We start from the raw sequence: 17,949 nt of genomic DNA on the forward strand, positions 1-17,949 counted from the left end.
TTGCTTCAGATTGGAGGGGGACTCCAATCACCGTCGAAATCGTCCGTGGGGTGCGCATCTGCTGTTGCTATGCAAGCTAGAGGAAGGGAGAAAGAGTGCGGGGTGGCTGCTGGGCTAGGGCTGCCGGCTAGGGCTGCCGCGCGGTGGGAGAGCGGTGGGGACGCGTTTGCTGCTCCTAGGCGGGCCTGGCGGCTCTGCGCTTTTTCGTCCTCTGGAACCGCTCTCACTTGCACGCCCGCCATGGGTAGCTCTCCCTAAACTCCGTTCCTAGGGCTTCCAGAAAGCCTGGCAACCTCACTGCCACCCGAGATCAGCCCTGGGCGTGAGAAGACTCAGGGTGACCTGCTAGTGTGCTAGAAGGCAAATGCATTCGCTTGCACAGAAGTTACCAGCAAACTTTGACAGCGATTGACTTCTCTGTGGTGCAGGTTATCTATTTTAACGCATGAGGCCACCTGGCAGAGGCTACCGAGGAAGGGGTCAGTGGGTCTCAGAATCTCGGACAGACCTTCGGGGAGGCAGTCGATGTCCTGTTCCCCCAAGCGTCAGGAAGAAGGCCTGTGCGTGTCACTGCAAGCCTGGGCCTGACTCCCAAGGAAGAGGCCGTTCTTGCTGTGGATTTGATGGGCAGTTAGAGCAGCCGCATTTTTTTCCTTCCTTACTGCAGGGCTGCAAGCAGCAACTGAAGGGACATTGAAATGGATTGGTAGTGCTACTGAGGCATGCTTCCAGGGCTTAAACACATTCAGTTGGAATAAGGCTCGAAACACAGACCTCTCTTCTTCTTCTTTTTATTTTTTTCCCTTTTTGGCATGGATTTCTGGAGCCTGTTGCCACTCAGAAGAGAAGCACTGTTTTTTCTTTCTTCTTTTTTTTTTTTGGAAGTAGATTTTTCAACGGAACCCTAGCTGAGTAAGGCTGCTGACTGCTGAAAATTATTAGGGAAGACCCCCCCTGAGCTGTACTGAGAAGAAATTTCTGTGCAGATTTTTCTTTTCGTGAATTGGTCCAGGAATTGCACCACCACAGACACTCGTCATGGCTGCTCTGTTGATCTGAACAAGAAAAGGGAACTGACAGGTTTTTTTCTTTTTCCTTAAATATTCATCTGCTGGTGAAGGGTCCCCTCTTTTTTTTCCTACTTAAAAATTCTTGCTACTTTCCAAATCAGGATTCATCAGGATTCGCCCGAAGACTTCTCAAAAAGCCTTCGTCACATTTGAACGCGTCCCTGACAGACACTTCGGGGCTTCATCCACAGGAGCTGAGCGAGGGAAGAACTGACCTTAGCATGGAATAATGGGTTTCGGAAAGTTCAAGAGATCATTTGAAGGAACTGGATTTACCTTTGGCACAAATGCGGGACGGGGAGGGGGTAGGTGAAAAGGCAAAGATTGGAAGGAAATATCTGCGAAGGTAGAAAAAGGAAATTTGAGAACTGATTGGCTGTAGTTGCTGTCAGCGGGTGGATGTCGTTTTCTTCTCTCTCTTTTTGCAACAGGAAGTGATTTGTGGAGCTCACCGAGCCTTTGTTGAGAAGGGTCTCCTCAGAGTGAGTCACGCTTTTGCTGGGAGCAGCCCCGTGCAGCTGGGCGCTCGCCCCATCAGCGGCAACTATGACTTTTGCAAGGCAAGCGTTCCACCCCAACCCGCGGTCTCCAGGGCCCGCGCTGCGTGGCTGCTGCTCTGCTGCCTTGTAACGGGGAAAGGGCTCGGTCGTCGGCCTCGGCTGTCCCTCTCCGGAAAGGCTGTCCTGGGACCCGGGCTCCTCGTCCCGCTCAGGGGACCGCGGCTCGTGTGCTATGCGCGGCAGTCCGCGCCGGGGCCGGCAGCAGCAGCGCCCGGGTGGATGCGGCGAGCCCACGGAGGGGCATGCTTCCACGCACCAAGTACAACCGCTTCAGGAATGACTCGGTGACATCGGTCGATGACCTTCTCCACAATCTGTCGGTGAGCGGCAGCGGCGGCAAGGTCTCGGCGGAGCCCGCGGCGAGCCCCTACCTGGTGTCGGGCGAGGCGCTGCGCAAGGCGCCGGACGATGGGCCCGGCAGCCTGGGCCACCTGCTCCACAAGGTGTCCCACTTGAAACTCTCCAGCTCCGGCCTGCGTGGCCTGTCGTCGGCCGCCCGGGAGCGGGCAGGAGCGCGGCTCTCGGGCAGCTGCAGCGCGCCCAGCCTGGCGGCCCCGGACGGTGGCAGCGCGACCCCCGGGTCCCGCGCCCCGGCCGCCAGCATGAGTGCCACCAGGAAGAGCCGGGCCGGCGACGAGCCACTGCCCAGGCCCCCGCAGGGCGCGCCGCACTCCAGCGACCAGGTGCTGGGGCCGGGAGTCACCTATGTGGTCAAGGTGGGTAACCTGAGCACACAGCTGGGCGGGGGTCTTGGGGACTGGGTGCGGTGGGGACAGATGTCCTTCTCTGAAGCCCCAGGGTGCAGGGAGCACAGACGACAGTTGGATGCGAGGAAATGCGCCCTCCTTAGCCATCCTTTTGCTTGGCAGGGCAAGGAGTGAACTAGAAATGCTCCGTGTGGGGTAAAGGGTGAACTGTCTGGTCACCTCGAATGGAGCCTGCTTTCCCCAGGGCACGGTTGTCGAAGCCTGCTTTGGTCACCTGGCTTCATCGGATATCCTGCTCCTGTCCCTCCCTCCCTAGGGATCTATCCCTGAGATCATGGTCTGGCCTACTATAGATACACTTGTCAAACCTGGCAGCCAGCCTTCTCCCAAAGAGCCATGTGCCCTCGTGTCCCAACTTCTGTGTCCTCCTCTGGCGGCAGGGTGGGTCACAGTTCCTCTCCAGAACAAGAACGCCCAGCTTCTACAGGGCAGGGCAGGTGCTGCCTTGCTTCCTTTAAAAGATGGGTGCTAGCGTTTTACCCAGAAAGATTTTCTTTGCCTCTAAACTGTTTTTGGTTTAGAGCAGTGGAGGAGCATTTGGGACTATTTTCAGGATGACAGAAGTCTTCTTACTGTTTAATGGACTAAAGAGGGAATGAGGTTGTGGCTCTTGGATCCACCTGATGGAAAGGAGTTTTTCTTGCAACACAAAGAACGAGAATAACTAAAAAAAACAAAAACAAAAACAAAAATAAAAACAAACCAAAACAAAACAAGCCCAACATAATTGATAGAATCCCCGCAGTTCTCAAGTATGCCACGGCCTGTAAGGTAGTGAGCCCAGCTCAGCCCGTCTGCCAAGCGCCCATTTCCTCCAGCCAGCCCAGCCAGCCGCAGCAGCCACAGCCATGCTTTGCCCAGATGAGGGCCAGGAGAGAGTCCAGAGGCTCATTTCATCGTGCCCCCCCCCACCCCCAGGGCATTGCTTTTCTGTTGAAATAGAAGCTTTCTCAGTCACCTGTGTTGACAAACCTGTGGGACAGATGTCTGTTCTGTAAGCAGTAGTTGCAGATCCAATTTAAAACTTCCATAGGACACTTTTTCCCATCAAATGCAGTATCTTGGTATCTTGGGACTAAACTCCCTAAGAAATGCACATTACCCTTGGCTGTATGAGACAAACGTAAAGAACGGGGCTGAGGAGATTCCCTTCTCCAGTCTGCTTCTAATTGGTCCTCTAAGCTACCGAACACAAACCACACATATTCTCACTACTTTCACAAAGGGGACACAGATCGGCATAAAATACACACATTCTATTGAGTTTATCTCAGGAAGGATGAATAGTGATCATTTAAGTGATATGTCCAGGGCCCAAAGAACAAAACCAACCAAGCAAGCCAACAAAACCCAACCCTGACAACCTCGGGGTTGAACTGTGACTGGAATATGGTCATCACCTCTTGTAAGACTTGTAATTGCATCTTCTGCTTGTTTTTGTTAAGCGTTTAAAATAGGCAAACAGAGCTGGGTAAAGCTGTTGGGGTATGTATTCCTTAGAACGCAGAGGGCTGCCTTCAAAACCAGGGACGTTTCTCAAACTTGTACTTTAAAAGAACCATTTGACTTGGTGTCAGCTTTTCCAGTCCCCAAAGAGTAGGTCAGTGAATCTGGAATTTGAATATTCAGCCAGACAAATGAAAATGGTATTTTAGGGAGAAAAATCACTTTAATGAAGGCTTTGCCCTCGTGAGATGAGGCTATATGAAACCAACATAGGAAGATAAGATAGCCTGCTTAGCCTGGGATCTGTCTGTGGGGACAGTTTTGGGTTATCCTAGTGTCAGCAGCTGTATATCCAGGGCCAGAAAGCTGATTGGGTTTACTCAGAGGCTATTTGTGTCCCCAGGAAGAGGGTACAGTAGTGCCCCAGAAGCACCTGCACATAGAGATGCAGGTGCCAGTCACTAGTGACCCGCACTGTAGTGACCCAGTTGCCTGGTTGTTTGTCAGCAGCTGTGAATGTTCATGCTCCTGTGAGCCTAAACCCAGGGGTGGTCCCTGCATCTCCAGAGACGTTGGAGATCCCACAGAAAGGAAGCTAGACACTAAAGAACAATTATAGTCCTGTGTGCACGTCCCCTTCAGCTAATCACGTGATTCTCCATTGGCACACGTGAGCAGATTTCCCACATTGTCATGGTGAGTTCAGGACCGACTTGTTTTATTGGAAAACCACAAAACTGAAAACCTCTTTCTTCGGTGTTTATCTGATGGTGTTACTGATAAATAAGGATTCTTCTGGAACCTTCAAAAGCCTGCATCTTAAACCTGGGGCTCAATTCTAACAGCTGAGGGTTTAGAGTTTGCGAAAGGGCTCACTTCCTCTCTGTACACTTCTTTTTCTAAGTTAAAGAAAGCCCCGGATATTTTCTAGATTTCTGGAAAATTCCTACACTGCATCATAACAAACGGTCTATGAGAAGTACTTCCTGGTAGGTGGCAACTGGATGTCATATACAGGAGTGATAACTCAGATACGTCAAGTTCGTCTACTTGAGAGGGGCACTGAGGATACCGAAGCTTTGATTTACAAAACAACTGTTTCTGCGGCAGCTACTAACGTTGAAGAAGGATGAGAAACTGGAAACTAAAAAAAGTTCCCAACCAGCAGGATTCCAAGCTCACTGCACATTTAACCCACATTTCCTGCCACCCCTGAGCCTGCTGTTAGTTTACCCCTTTCTTTCCTAAAGAAAAAGCACCTCTCCCTGCACATGCTCAGACAGGGTCTTAGTATTCCATGCTGGCTTTGAATTTACTATATAGTCAGCGATGACCTTGAACTCCTGATCCTCCTGTCTCCACCTCTGTATGGAGATTGCAGGTTTTCATAGTCCTGTCTGGCCCATGGAGATGCTGGGGATCTTACCTGGGCCTTCCAGCATCCTGGGATGTCTTTGACTTAGCCGCACCCCAAGCCTGCTGTTCAATAAGGGTGGGGGCTTATGCACCCTGGAGGGCTCAGCTGTAGACTTTGTGAGCCAGGTCTGGGTGGCAACACTACTTAAACCCCTCTAAGTATTCCAGACAGTCGCTTAATTGTGTTAACAAAAGAGAATGAACAGCAAGCCATGCCCCGAGGTAGACAGAATGGAAACCCTAACAGCTAAGAACTGTGAAGAGTGTCCTTATGTGTCTATCTAAAGCTTGGATTAACAGTTGCCTGGAGATGGCTGGAGATAAAGGAGTGCCGTGCTGTGTCTGTGGGCCTGTGTTGTCATGCAATGTGGCTGGCATGTGACTCTCTCAGGCTGCTCCTCCTTCTCTTTCCTGGTTCCAGTCAGGAAGACTTTAGGAAGGAAAGCTGGTCTGAGCCTGGCACAGAAAAGCCACTGCAGGCGAGCAGGTCTAAGGTCTGGTTTTGGAACCGCTTGATGGCAGCTGAGACTGTAGTCATGGACTGTGAGACTGTGGTCTGTTACAGGCTAGTCTTTGGCTCCAACATGGTCCTCACAAGAAGGGCCACGTTTTAAAAGGCCGGGAGGGGTTGAAGTGCTGAGATGTGACCATGTTTCGGGCAGCCCACCCATACGAAGATGAGACCCAGGGGAAAGGCTTGAGGTCCTCGCACATGGCTATGCACACTGTGGCTGCCCCCCTGGGAGCTGGCAGACTGGACTGCTCATCGATCCTGCTGACCCCTCTGTATCAGTTTGTGGTGTCGCCCCTCTTCCAGGGTAAAAATGTCAGGCTCTCTATGGAGATTTCATTATTGGGAATTGACCCCGGGCCACACACATGCTCAGTTGGACTTCTGCAGCAGACTCCCCAGGCCTAGAGGAGGCTTTACCAACGGAAAAGGAGGGAGTTGTTTCCCGGTATGTTGGGATTTGGGGACTGGCTTTGTTCTACAGCAAAGGCTTTTTTTTTTTTCCATTTTTAAATAAATGCTTTTAAAATATTTTTTCTCTGATTTATGAATCTAGCGACATCTGGGGTTTGTGAGTCATCTGTTTTATTCATTAATCTTCTATTTATCTTTATGGATGGTTTTTATAAACTAGATTTATTCTGAAATTTATTCTTAAATTTTGATTTGACTCATCTATAATGACATCTTTTTCTCACAGCTTTATTTTTTAGTAACTATGAGTAAAGTTCATACAAAATAGTCATTGCCAAGTCCTTTTAAGTACATTCATGATGCCTTAGATGGTGAAATTAGTTGGATTTTTGTTTTGGTTCTAGATGAGCTGGACTTTAAAGGTTGATGTTTACTCTTTAAAGTTGTTTAACCACCTTGCAATGTGTAGCTTGCATGCAAATATAGCCTAAAACATTTAGAAATTCTCATGACATTAGCAGTTAAATTCTTAATTTGGTCTGGAAAATGTGTTCTCTCTTATGTGGCGTAAGTGTTGATTTATTAAATGAATACACTTGCCACATATCTATTTACATCCCACTGTACATACATGTGTCATATACCACACATATCATATACATATATACCTCACATCCTACACATACACACACATACACATGTACACACATGTGAGCATAATCTATTTAAAGATTATACTCATAACATGTTCATATACACAACCATACCATACCACACATGAATGTGCTATTCCACACCCCACACATGTTGTTATAGCTAATTACTGCACACACACACATATCATATATGTATACATCTGTATATCGCACATATATAATCACAGATATACATAAATGCTACATACCACACATACATACTGTGTTAAATACATACTCTTATGTATACAGTGTATAAAGATATGCACATTCTATATACACACATACATATACTACATATCATATACATGCATATCACACACATTTATAGATATATACACATGTCACATACTACATATAGACTCATAGCTCACATCACATATACATGTGCCTTCCATTGCATATATATATATATATATACACATATATATATGCTACACACTCTATAATATATAGATATCACATATACACATACTGCATAAATATATATATATAAATATACACACATGTCATACATTATACATATATAGATATAGTACATGTCACAAACATACAACCCTTACACTGCACAGATATACACATGTCCATAACACACACACATCACATACACCCCCAATACATCACATATACCCTATACACACACACACACACACACACAGACACACCATACTCTACACACACAGATATCACATACACCCTACACACAAACATATCAAATACACCCTACACACACACAGACACACACACATCACATATACCCAACACACGCACATACACAATACATACACTCTAAATACATACACATACATCACGTACACGCAACTCACACACATCACATGCACCTTATATACCCATACACATCACATATACCTACACATACACATCACATATACCTATACACACACATATCACATACACCCTACACACACACATACATCACATACACCTACACATATCACATACATCCTACACACACACACACACACACACACACATATATCACATATACCCTACACACACATACATCATATATATACCCTACACACATACATCACATATACCCTACATACACACACACATGCACACTGCTTTCACATATGCAACACACCATATATCACATATTCATACACATTCTCCTTTCCATCTCTGCAATCTATGGGTGACCAACCAATGATATTTCAGATTGGGACAATCTTCTTTCTCATTCAAAAAGCTGCATTTCTAGAAATACCCAATTATCTAGCATGTGTCGTTTATATTCATGCTTAAGAAAACAAGTCACCCTGAATGATAAGCCACCAATGAGACTTTGTCCCACACAAAACAGACCTGTGCATGAGGTTTTACGTTTCCACAGATGCTTGTGTTTTGAAAGGCTGTGCGATAAGCAGCCTTTAAGCAAAGCTCTGATGACAGAGGAGTTGGCTCATCTTACAAGCAGTGCTGAATTGTGGCCTTGGCATGGGCTACCATGCATCCTAGTCTGGGCAGGCTGGTGAGACGCAGGGGAGTTCTTTACGGGCTTGAATTGTCAGTTCACTTCTCTAGACTACATTGTCCTGCTTTGGAGGTTGTGACCAGGAGGCTGGACTGAGAGAAATGTTGGAATAATGATTTTGAGGGTTCTGACTCTGACATCTAACCTAACTGGAAAGATGGGCCTGGGACAGGCACTGCACCTTCAGAAGTGCACTTGCCTGGCCGGAAGAGGACTGGACTGCTGTGCCAGGGTTGACACTAGTGCCAGCTGGGTGGAAAAGTATGGTGGAGATGAGAAGGAACAGGAGGACATTTTAGCGACCAGCAGTAATTCTTTCCCGTTCTTGCTGCTGCTGCTGGACTGTCTGTGGTAATCTGATGAAGGTCACAGTTTTGCCACAACCTACCTACATCATGAATCTGTTTGCAGTCCCATGCAAGAGGTCACTCAGCAGTCTAAAAACTTTCAGGAGTGCCAGGTGGTGGTAGTGGTGCACACCTTTAATCCCAATACTTGGGAGGCGGAGGCAGGCAGATCTCTGAGTTTGAGGCCAGCCTGGTCTACAAGTGAGTTCCAGAACAGCTAGGGCTACACAGAGAAACCCTGTTTCAAAAAAACAAAAACAAAAAACCAAAAAACAACAAAAAAACCCCCAAAAAACAGAAAACAAAAACAACAAAAACCCAAAAACCTTTCAGGAGTTAGGGGGATTTCCCTAGGTTTTTGTTTGTTTGTTTTTGTTTTCTTTTGTTTTTTGTTGTTGCTGTTGTTTTTTTCTTTCCAAGACAGGGTTTCTCTGTGTAGCCCTGGCTGTCCTGGAACTCACTGTGTAGACCAGGCTGGCCTTGAACTCAGAGATCTGCCTGTCTCTGCCTTCCAAGTGCTAGGATTAAAGGCATGGCTGCCACTGCCCAGCCGTTAGTTTTCAGTTATAAGGTGATCTGAAGTGGTCCTTGAATTTCGCCCGTGTTTCTTCCAGCGTCTAATAAGGTGAACCGCGTGCTTTAAAAGTCGTTTTCAGCCAGTGCGGCGCATCATTCATCTCTGAAATTCCTGCCTATCTTCTCGTCGCCCTAATTAAAACAAAAGCTCTTTATTGTCCCCTTGGTTACAGAATTCAATTAGAATTCCTTATATGAGAACAACATCTCCTGGTTTGGCTCAGTTTAGCCAGAGCCTTACCTCCCAGCCTCCTCCTCCCAGAACTCCACCCACATCGAACAACCTCTTTCCCTACTGTCCCTCTGGGCTGATTCAGGCTCCTTTCCTTAGAGAACCTGCATCTCATCTCGTTCCAGTGTGAGGGAAGCTCTCTAAGCTTTCCAGACGCAGCTCAAATAAACAGCCAGGCTCTCTGGCCTCTCCTGCCAGCGGGTGGTGGCTAATTGTCCCGGTCTCTACAACCCTATCTATCCTCATATTTGCCATTTCAGTTCATATGGAGATTGTACTTAGGGCTTAGCCCAGGGTCTTTGAAAGCCTGTGATGAATCAAATAATTCCCATTTATAAGGAAATGGTCATCTAGAGAGGACTGTCACGTGCATGATATGAGGCTATGTGTTTGTGTCCTCTAAACCTCCTATGTGGAAAACCTTAGGGCAACACATAAGGGTGAAGGGGCTTTCAGAGGTAATTAGGTCATGAGTGTGTAGATGGCACTAGTGCCTTCCTGGAAGGATCCCAAAGAGCTTGATGGCCCTCTTCAAACCACATGACATAGTTATTTTCACACCAGATATTGGCCCTACTGACACCTTTTCCTTGGGCATGTGGCCTACGTAGCTGTGGGAAACACTCATTGGCTGCTTTAGACACTGATCTCTAGTCCATGGAGTGTTTTGTTCTAGCTGCTGGGGCTGGTTAAGGGATGCAGGAAGCCACGGATTGTAGGAAAGGGGATCACCAGTTGCTGTAGTCTCTATTTGAATTCCTGAGACTGGGTAATTTTTAAATAGAAGTTACCTTTGCTCACAGTCTGGTGATTTGAGAGCCGCCAACCTGGGGTGGTAGGAAGTGTGCATGTTCAAAAAGAGGCAACAGACACCACCACCATCCTCTGGGTATCATCTCTTGATATCTCACCAGTCCTGTGAGGGTGAGGATAGTCTCCTCATTGCCACACCGTTCTGGTCCATTCCTGAGTGCTCTGAATCGGGTGATCATCAAACGACATCCAATCTGAGTTTCAGAGCGGACAATCCATGCTTTCGTGACGTCACTTCCCGAGACTCTCCTGGGCGGAGGGTGGGTCATATGCAAGGACAGGAGAGCAGAGGTTGCAGTTCCCATGAGAGTGGAAGATCACTGGGTGGGAGGCTGGTGTAGGGGCTTTTTAGAGCATTAAGAAGGGAACTCCAGTGGTTGGAGCGATGGCGTCAGAGTGCATACTGTTCTTTCAGAGCACTTAATAACGGTGGCTCACAACCCTGCAATTTCACCCCCTCCCCCAGGGATATAATGCTCCTTTCTGGCCTCCATGGGCATCCAAATTTAGATGCATGTACACACATACAGAGGCACATAGGCAGAGACCACGCCTCCCCAACTGACTAAAATCTTTAAAAAATCAAATAGAAAAGAAGTAACTCAAAGGGCCAGAGAGATAGCTCAGCTGCCTGTAGTGGTTGCTGTGTGAGCATGAGGACCCGTGTGTGAAACCCAGAACTCACACAAAAAGCTGGGCATGGCCATGAGCACCTGTAACCTCAGTGCTGCTGGACATGGAGACAGGAGGGCCGCTGGGCTTGGCTGGCTGCTGACCTGGCCACAGGCTCTGTGATGGACCCGGTCTCAAAGCAGTAAGGCAAACACGCACATAGCAAGGATATGTGACACCCCCTGATCTTCAGGATCACACAGATATAGTCATCTGCATGCATACTTGTATATATCACACACACACACACACACACACACACACAGAGAGAGAGAGAGAGAGAGAGAGAGAGAGCAGAGAGGAGAAGACTTTGAAGTCTACTCTCTTTGGTCTTCCTCTGTCACTGCTCCTTCTCTGAGCTGTGTGCCACAGTCTGCCCAATGGCTTCGAAGGTCGCTCCATAGATGGGAAGCATAATTAGCAGACCCATGTATCCCCGTTCCTCTTCCTCCTTGCAGGAGGGTTTCAGTAAGTGACCAGGCTTTAATGAGCGCCCCATGAGACCATTATTAAGTTAAAATGCTGCACAGAGTGTTTCCCAAACAGAAAGCTAAAACCTCTAACGCATCCCTGTGCACCCACCTCTAATTAAAACACACGGATTCACGGAGTGAATGGATCAACAGGGTTTTTTTTTTTTTTTTTTTTTTTTTTTTTGATGGTTCAATTATGCCCCTGGTCCTGCGGAGAATGTGGTAGGTGGTAAAAAACGGTACAGGATGATTTTCTAAGGAGCTTATTGTGGGGAACAATTATCCCTACTTTATATTAAGAGTCCTGGAGAGTCAGAACAGTGCAAGTGAGGCAGCTTCCTCTGCAAACTTGCAAAGCTAGGAACCAGTCTAGAGAAAAGGCAAGGATAGCTGGCTTTGGGTCAGGACTGCGGTTTTTATAGTCCTAATTTCCTTGCCCCGCCCTTCAATTTCTCATTGGCTCAGTTCTTTAGTTCTTTGCCACGCCCCCTCAATTTCTCATTGGCTCAGTTCTTCAGGAACTGAGCCAATGAGGCACAGTCTAACAGGATCCTCCCCAAGTTCTCCATCCTCCTCTAGGCTGGAACTTTTCTGCTTTTCTGGTATTTGGTTTCAGTCATGTAGCAGACTGCCTATGACTTTTAAATTCTAAGATTAAGCAACAACATAAAATGCCCAGGTACGCAGATGCCAGCTGCTCCCTAGGGAAGACAGGGGCCTCACGGCAACCTGCTTACCCATCTGTGATCCACTGATGAGCTCTAAACGCACGTCATGCTGGAAACGGACCATGTTGGTAGATTTCGTATACTTCTGATTGAGGTGAGCAAGGCGAGGACCCCAGTTTTAACAAGACGTGCTGTGACAAGTGTCAATTATTGGTTAGAAGTCTATGGTGAGCTGGGTGATCCGGAAAGGTCGCAATTCTCTTTACCGTGACCAAATACCTTACAAGAAGCAGCTTCAAGAGAGAAGGCTGATTTTGGCTCACATTTTGAGGATGAGGGGCCGGGCAGGCAGGGAAGATATGTTGGCAGGAACAGGAGGCTGGTCACAATGGGTCTGTAATTAGAAAGGAGGGAGAGGTAGGAACCAGGCTATAAAATCTCAAGGTCCGCCCTTAGTGATGCACTTCTTCCAGAGAAGCTCTGCCTCAGAAGGCTCCACAGCCTTCAAAAACAGAGCCACCAGTGTGTGTGCAGGGGTCTAGTGTTAAAGCACATTTAACATTCAAAATGCAACAGGTCTCACTGAGGCAGTGGGATTCATGATCCAGATCTGAGCAGGTGGGCAGGTGGAAGGTTTGTAGAGTGAGATCTTTTGGGGTGCATGTGGACCTGGAAAGACTTCCTACTTCAGGCTGACTACAGTCACCAGGATGCCTGATGCTGAATGTTGGCTCTCCTTTGGCTGTACACAAGGGTTGCGACCTCAGAAGACTTGAGATTCACCCAAGCAGGCTCAGATCTGGGAGTAGCATGCCTCTGTTAGAGTTCCTTCCATGGCCCCGAGCTCTCTGACTGAGTGTGAGGCTGCTGACCATCGTGCCCTGCCCTTCACGCTGGCCTCTACCCAGCTGACCCTTCCCTTGGAGCCTGCAGAACCGAGCTTCGCCTTTGCCAGTGACAGTCCCCCGGGAAGCAGAAGGCATGCTGCCTCTTCGCCTTCTCTAAGCAACCCATCTCCTGCTCTGTCTGAGAGTCTCTCATCTGTTTGCATCCTGGTCTATAAATTAAAGAAAACTTGCCCACAGTGAAGACTGCAGTGGAATTTGAGTTCTGGCCAATGTTGCTATAAATTATACTTTGAGACGCTTTTCCTGTCTTTTACTTTTACACACACACACACACACACACACACACTCACACATATGTACATGTGTATTGTGTATGTGTACATATTAGATTGTTCTCTCACACATTACTTTTCTCCGCCCTCCACTCTTCTTCACTTCCCTCTTCTGTCTCCCCAAGACACACTCCTCCATTTTCAGGAAAGACCAGGCACCCAAGAGACAATAGCCAAAAAGGACAAAACAATAATACAATAAGAGGAATCAAAAGCTCCCTTATCAAGGCTGGACAAGGCAACCGATAGGAGGAAAAGATTCTTAAAGTAGGCAAAAGAGGCAGAGATACACCTGATACCACTGTTAAAAGTCCTACAGAGCACCATGCTAACAGCCATAACATATACGCAGAGGACCTGGTGCAAACTCGTGCAGGCCCCATACGTCTGTTCAAGTCTCTGTGAGTCTATGTGAACCCTGCTTAGTTGAGTCCATGTGCTGTGTTCCTCTGGTGTCCTCTGTCTCCTGTCTTTCCTGCCCCCTCCTCTGCGGGGGTTTCCTGATCTCCGAGGGGAGGGACCTGATGGAGATCTCCAATTTAGATCTCCCTGGATATGTAAGCCTCGACCAGTCCTATCTTACCGGATCCCCTGAGTGGACCACGAGGAGATGGAAATAGATGCAAAATGCACGAGGAATTTTTATTATTAGAGCATGCTAGGGCCGCTCTGCATAAGAAAAGAGAGCAACCCACACTCCAGGCTGCACAGGACTTTTATACAGTTCTCAGGGTAGCGGCCATTAGGCACAATGTGATTGGCAGAACAGTGTTACCTTTAAATTAATTGGTTGATAGGTAGGTGGCCAATGTGGTCAGTCCTTCAAAATGTGTCCTCACCCTTAGGTCGGTCTTCCCCTCTCCTTTGTGGTCTGAGCCACTGACCTTAGCCTCTGACCTTTCTAAAGTTCCTGAGTTAACTCTTTCAGATAACGTCTGGCTCTGGGTTTCTGCAGCCGCTCCCATTTGCTGTCAGAGGAAGCCTCTCTGAAGATAACTGGACACAACAACACCTATCTCTATCCCAGAGACTTCTCTTGTCTTAAGACTAGTTCTAGGTTTTGGTTCTTGAGCCTGATTGACTGAAAGATAACTTCAGCCTTTTCTATAAAACACCACTGCTCTCTTTCCAAGAATGGTTTCTCATGATTTGTTATAATCTATAGGGGAAATTATATATAATTTTCAGTCATGTATTTCTTAAAATTTCATTCCATATATGTTGTGACATTATTCCTAGGAAGCTAGGAACACATGTCTACTCAGATCAGATAAGGAACCGTGACAGACTAAAGGAATGATAATACCAAAGACCGACTTGGTGAAGCAGTAAGTTTATTGGGATTACTACAGGAACATGGAAGACTGAATGGCAGCAGCATCATTGAAAGCCCACTCCCAGCATGGCTGATAAAATCTGAGAGCAGATACTGATAAAATCTGGAACCCTAGAGTTCTCTGATGTGCGTCAGCCCAACGTGTTGTAGAGTCACCTTCTCCAACAGCCCTTACTGCTTTATAACCTTGGGGAGGGATGAGCCTTGTGAATCTGATAAGTTTCAGTGACTTCCTGAGACTTTTGAATTGTTTGTTTCCTGAGTCTTAATGAGCTTCCCTTTACAACTTTTGAGTTTTAACAAGACTTTCTCCAGGATGGAGTGCTTCAACGCCGAGGAAATTGGTACACAGCAGTATATTAATTATACACGTGTGTTGAGCATGTTGACTAGCCTCATGTCTAATCTCACTGATACCCTTTCCCACCTATTTTGAGAATGGTCTTGCTTGGTAGCTCAGACTGGCCTGGGACTTGAGATCCTCTTGCCTTAGCCTCCTGTGTTGTGGAATTACAGTCATGAGCTACTATACCTGGTTCAAGTCACACTTCCTTGTACAAAACAAACAAACAAATAAACAAACAACAGAAAAACAAAAACAAAAGCTCAATATAAATTCAGCTCCAGCATTCTTTCCTTACCCCTGATTCCCTAATGGGGGACACTCCACTAGCATGAATTTCCACCATCCCCATCAGTAACACAAAAGGGCAGGGGCAATCCTTACCAGGAATTACACCATCTAGCAAACAAAGCAGCCAGCCCACTGTAAAGGTAGAATAAATCTTAGTGCAATGATTTAACGAAGGTAATTAGAATCCCCTTAATTCTAATTACCTTTAGAGTTGACTTGAAGGCATTTTACAAGGTAATGTAGAATAAGAGGAGCAGGGAACACAGTGCAGCAGGTGTCCCATAAACCACTTCCCCACCTCCTCTTCTCCCCTCCACACCCCACCTCCCGCTGTGTTCACTATCCTAGTTAGAGACCTCAGCAGCCCATCTATGACTGGCAGATAGAAAACCTAGCAAAAATGTTAAAAATCTTTTCCCTTGTGCAGTTCAGGATCTTTGGCCTAGAAATGGTGCTGGGTCTTTCCAGCTACTTTTATGGAAGTAAAAGTGCCCTGATAATAAACAAGACAAGAAAAGCACCGATTATATGGAGATAAAAGGGAAAGCTATAGCATGATGTCTCTCAAGGGATTAAATATCAAAATTTCAAGAAAATATTGGCAACTGAAATCTACAGTATTTGAAAAGAATTCTATAACACAACCAAGTGGAATTTATCCCAGGCATTGAAGACTTGTTCAAGATTGAAAGTCAATCAATATAATTAACCATCTCAACAAGAAAAAAATCCCATAAGATCATGCTAATTAACACAGAGAAAGTACTCTCTAACTGTAATACCCATTCATTATAAGAGCTCTTAGCAAACTGATAATTGGAGAGAGCATCTTCAGTTTGACAAAGATTCACAGGAAGTACGCAGTTCAGCTCAGAATTTGAAAGAGAAGACAAGATGTTTTCCTCTCAGGGTTGAAAACAAGGCTTGGCATCTGCTCTCAGCAGTTTTACTCAACACAGTACTAGAGGTCTTAGCCACTGCAATAAAGTAAGAAAAAGAAAGGCATGGTGGTTGAATGATAAAAGATAATATGATATTTCAGTAGAAAATTCTAGAGACTTTGTAGAATGAATAAGTTTGTTCAGCAATGTTATAGGGCAAGCCATATGTATACAAAAGCAAATCTAACTTCTGAAGATCAAAACTGACACATGCAAACTGAAACGATCATATACCACTTGACATCCCACCAGGAAATGAAATATTTAGACCTGAATCCACCAAAATATGAGTAATATATCTTGAGAATTTAAAAATGCAAATGGAGTAAATAAAAGAAGACACAAATATGTAAGGCTGAGACACAATATAGGGGTTGGTGAGATGGAGGAGTGGTTGGCACCCTGAGGCTCTACTGACATTAGGTGGCTCACATTTACCCTGCAACTCAAGTTTCAAGGGACCCAATACTCTTTTTGGGCTTCAGCGGGCACCTGCATATGTGTATACTCCAACATAATTAAAAATAAATACATATTTTAAAAATGTGATGAAATAACTAAAAAGATATAGATAAGTGAAGATATACATCATGTTGCAAGAATAAGACTCATTACAGTAAGTTTTTTAATTCTTTTAAAAATTAAGCAGTAGTTTTAATGCAGTTCACATCAAAACTCCCATAAGGACTTGTGTAGACACTGCCCGTATATTACAGAATATATCTGGAAGCTGCAGACCCAAGGATACCCAAGATATCTTAAAATGAAGAATAAACTGGGGGGAGTAACATTGCTGGATATTGAAGTGGAAGGTCCTGGATATGTCATGTGATTTGCAAGACCCGTGGGAGATCATGTGTTGTTTGAAAAGAATATAAATAGGGCTCAATGTATAGTGATGACATCCTTGCATAGCTAGTTTTGTTGAGAGAGGCATAGTAGAGAACTTCTCCTGGCATCCTGACTGGTCCTGGTCACTCTCAATGACTCATGCGGATATGGTGGAGACCTGGTGGTTTCTGCTGGATCATGCCACTGCTGGCTGATTCGTGTTTGGTATCCCAACACTAGACTGTGGGTATCATGACAACTGAGATTGAAATTGCCCCAGAGAACTACTTTTAAAGAGGTCTACATCCCCTTGCCCTACTTGCCATCTTTTCCCCCACTACCTTTGGACAGTGGTCTAGAAGCGAGGGGGAGGCGTCAAAACATTTGAGAACCTTTATTAAAAGTAGGTTTAAAAAAATCTAATCCTACAGGTGGCACCTAACATGGGACCTAATGTTATGATCTATTCTATATCTAGAGGGCAGGCAAGATGGCTCAGGGGGTAAAGGTGCTTGCCACCAAGCCTGATGACCTGAGTTCAATCCCTGAAGCCCACATGATAATTCTACTCTGGCAGATACATTGTGGAGCTTGTATATGTGCATGGGTACGTGTGTGTGTGTGCAGACACATACACATATACAAAATAATTAAAAAACTGAAAAATTAAAGCTAGATTTGTGATAAGGCAGGGACAGGAAATGCACAACAATCAGGCACTGAAAGAAGCTCAGTTGATTTTGATAAGGATGTCAAAACAATTCAAATGAGGAAGGAGAGCATCTTTGAGTGTCCTAGCGGCAACTGGACATCCATAACTAAAAACACAAACTTTGACCTGAACCTCCTTGCCCACACAGAAATTAACT

The 17,949-nt window shown here is 46.0% G+C and overlaps 1 protein-coding gene across 2 annotated transcripts in view; it reads left to right on the forward strand.

Moving 5' to 3' along the window:
- The first annotated feature begins 739 nt into the window (after positions 1–739).
- Positions 740–17,949, forward strand: part of Shc3 (SHC adaptor protein 3) — a 126,037-nt gene continuing 108,827 nt past the window's right edge. For both annotated transcript variants that reach the window (XM_052156969.1, XM_052156968.1), the window contains exon 1: positions 740–2,346. In XM_052156969.1, the coding sequence (XP_052012929.1) occupies positions 1,873–2,346 (474 nt within the window). In that variant the 5' untranslated portion in view covers positions 740–1,872. The remainder of the gene's footprint in view (positions 2,347–17,949) is intronic.

This window comes from Apodemus sylvaticus, chromosome 14 (assembly GCF_947179515.1).
Source record: "Apodemus sylvaticus chromosome 14, mApoSyl1.1, whole genome shotgun sequence".
Taxonomy (NCBI): Eukaryota; Metazoa; Chordata; class Mammalia; order Rodentia; family Muridae; genus Apodemus; species Apodemus sylvaticus.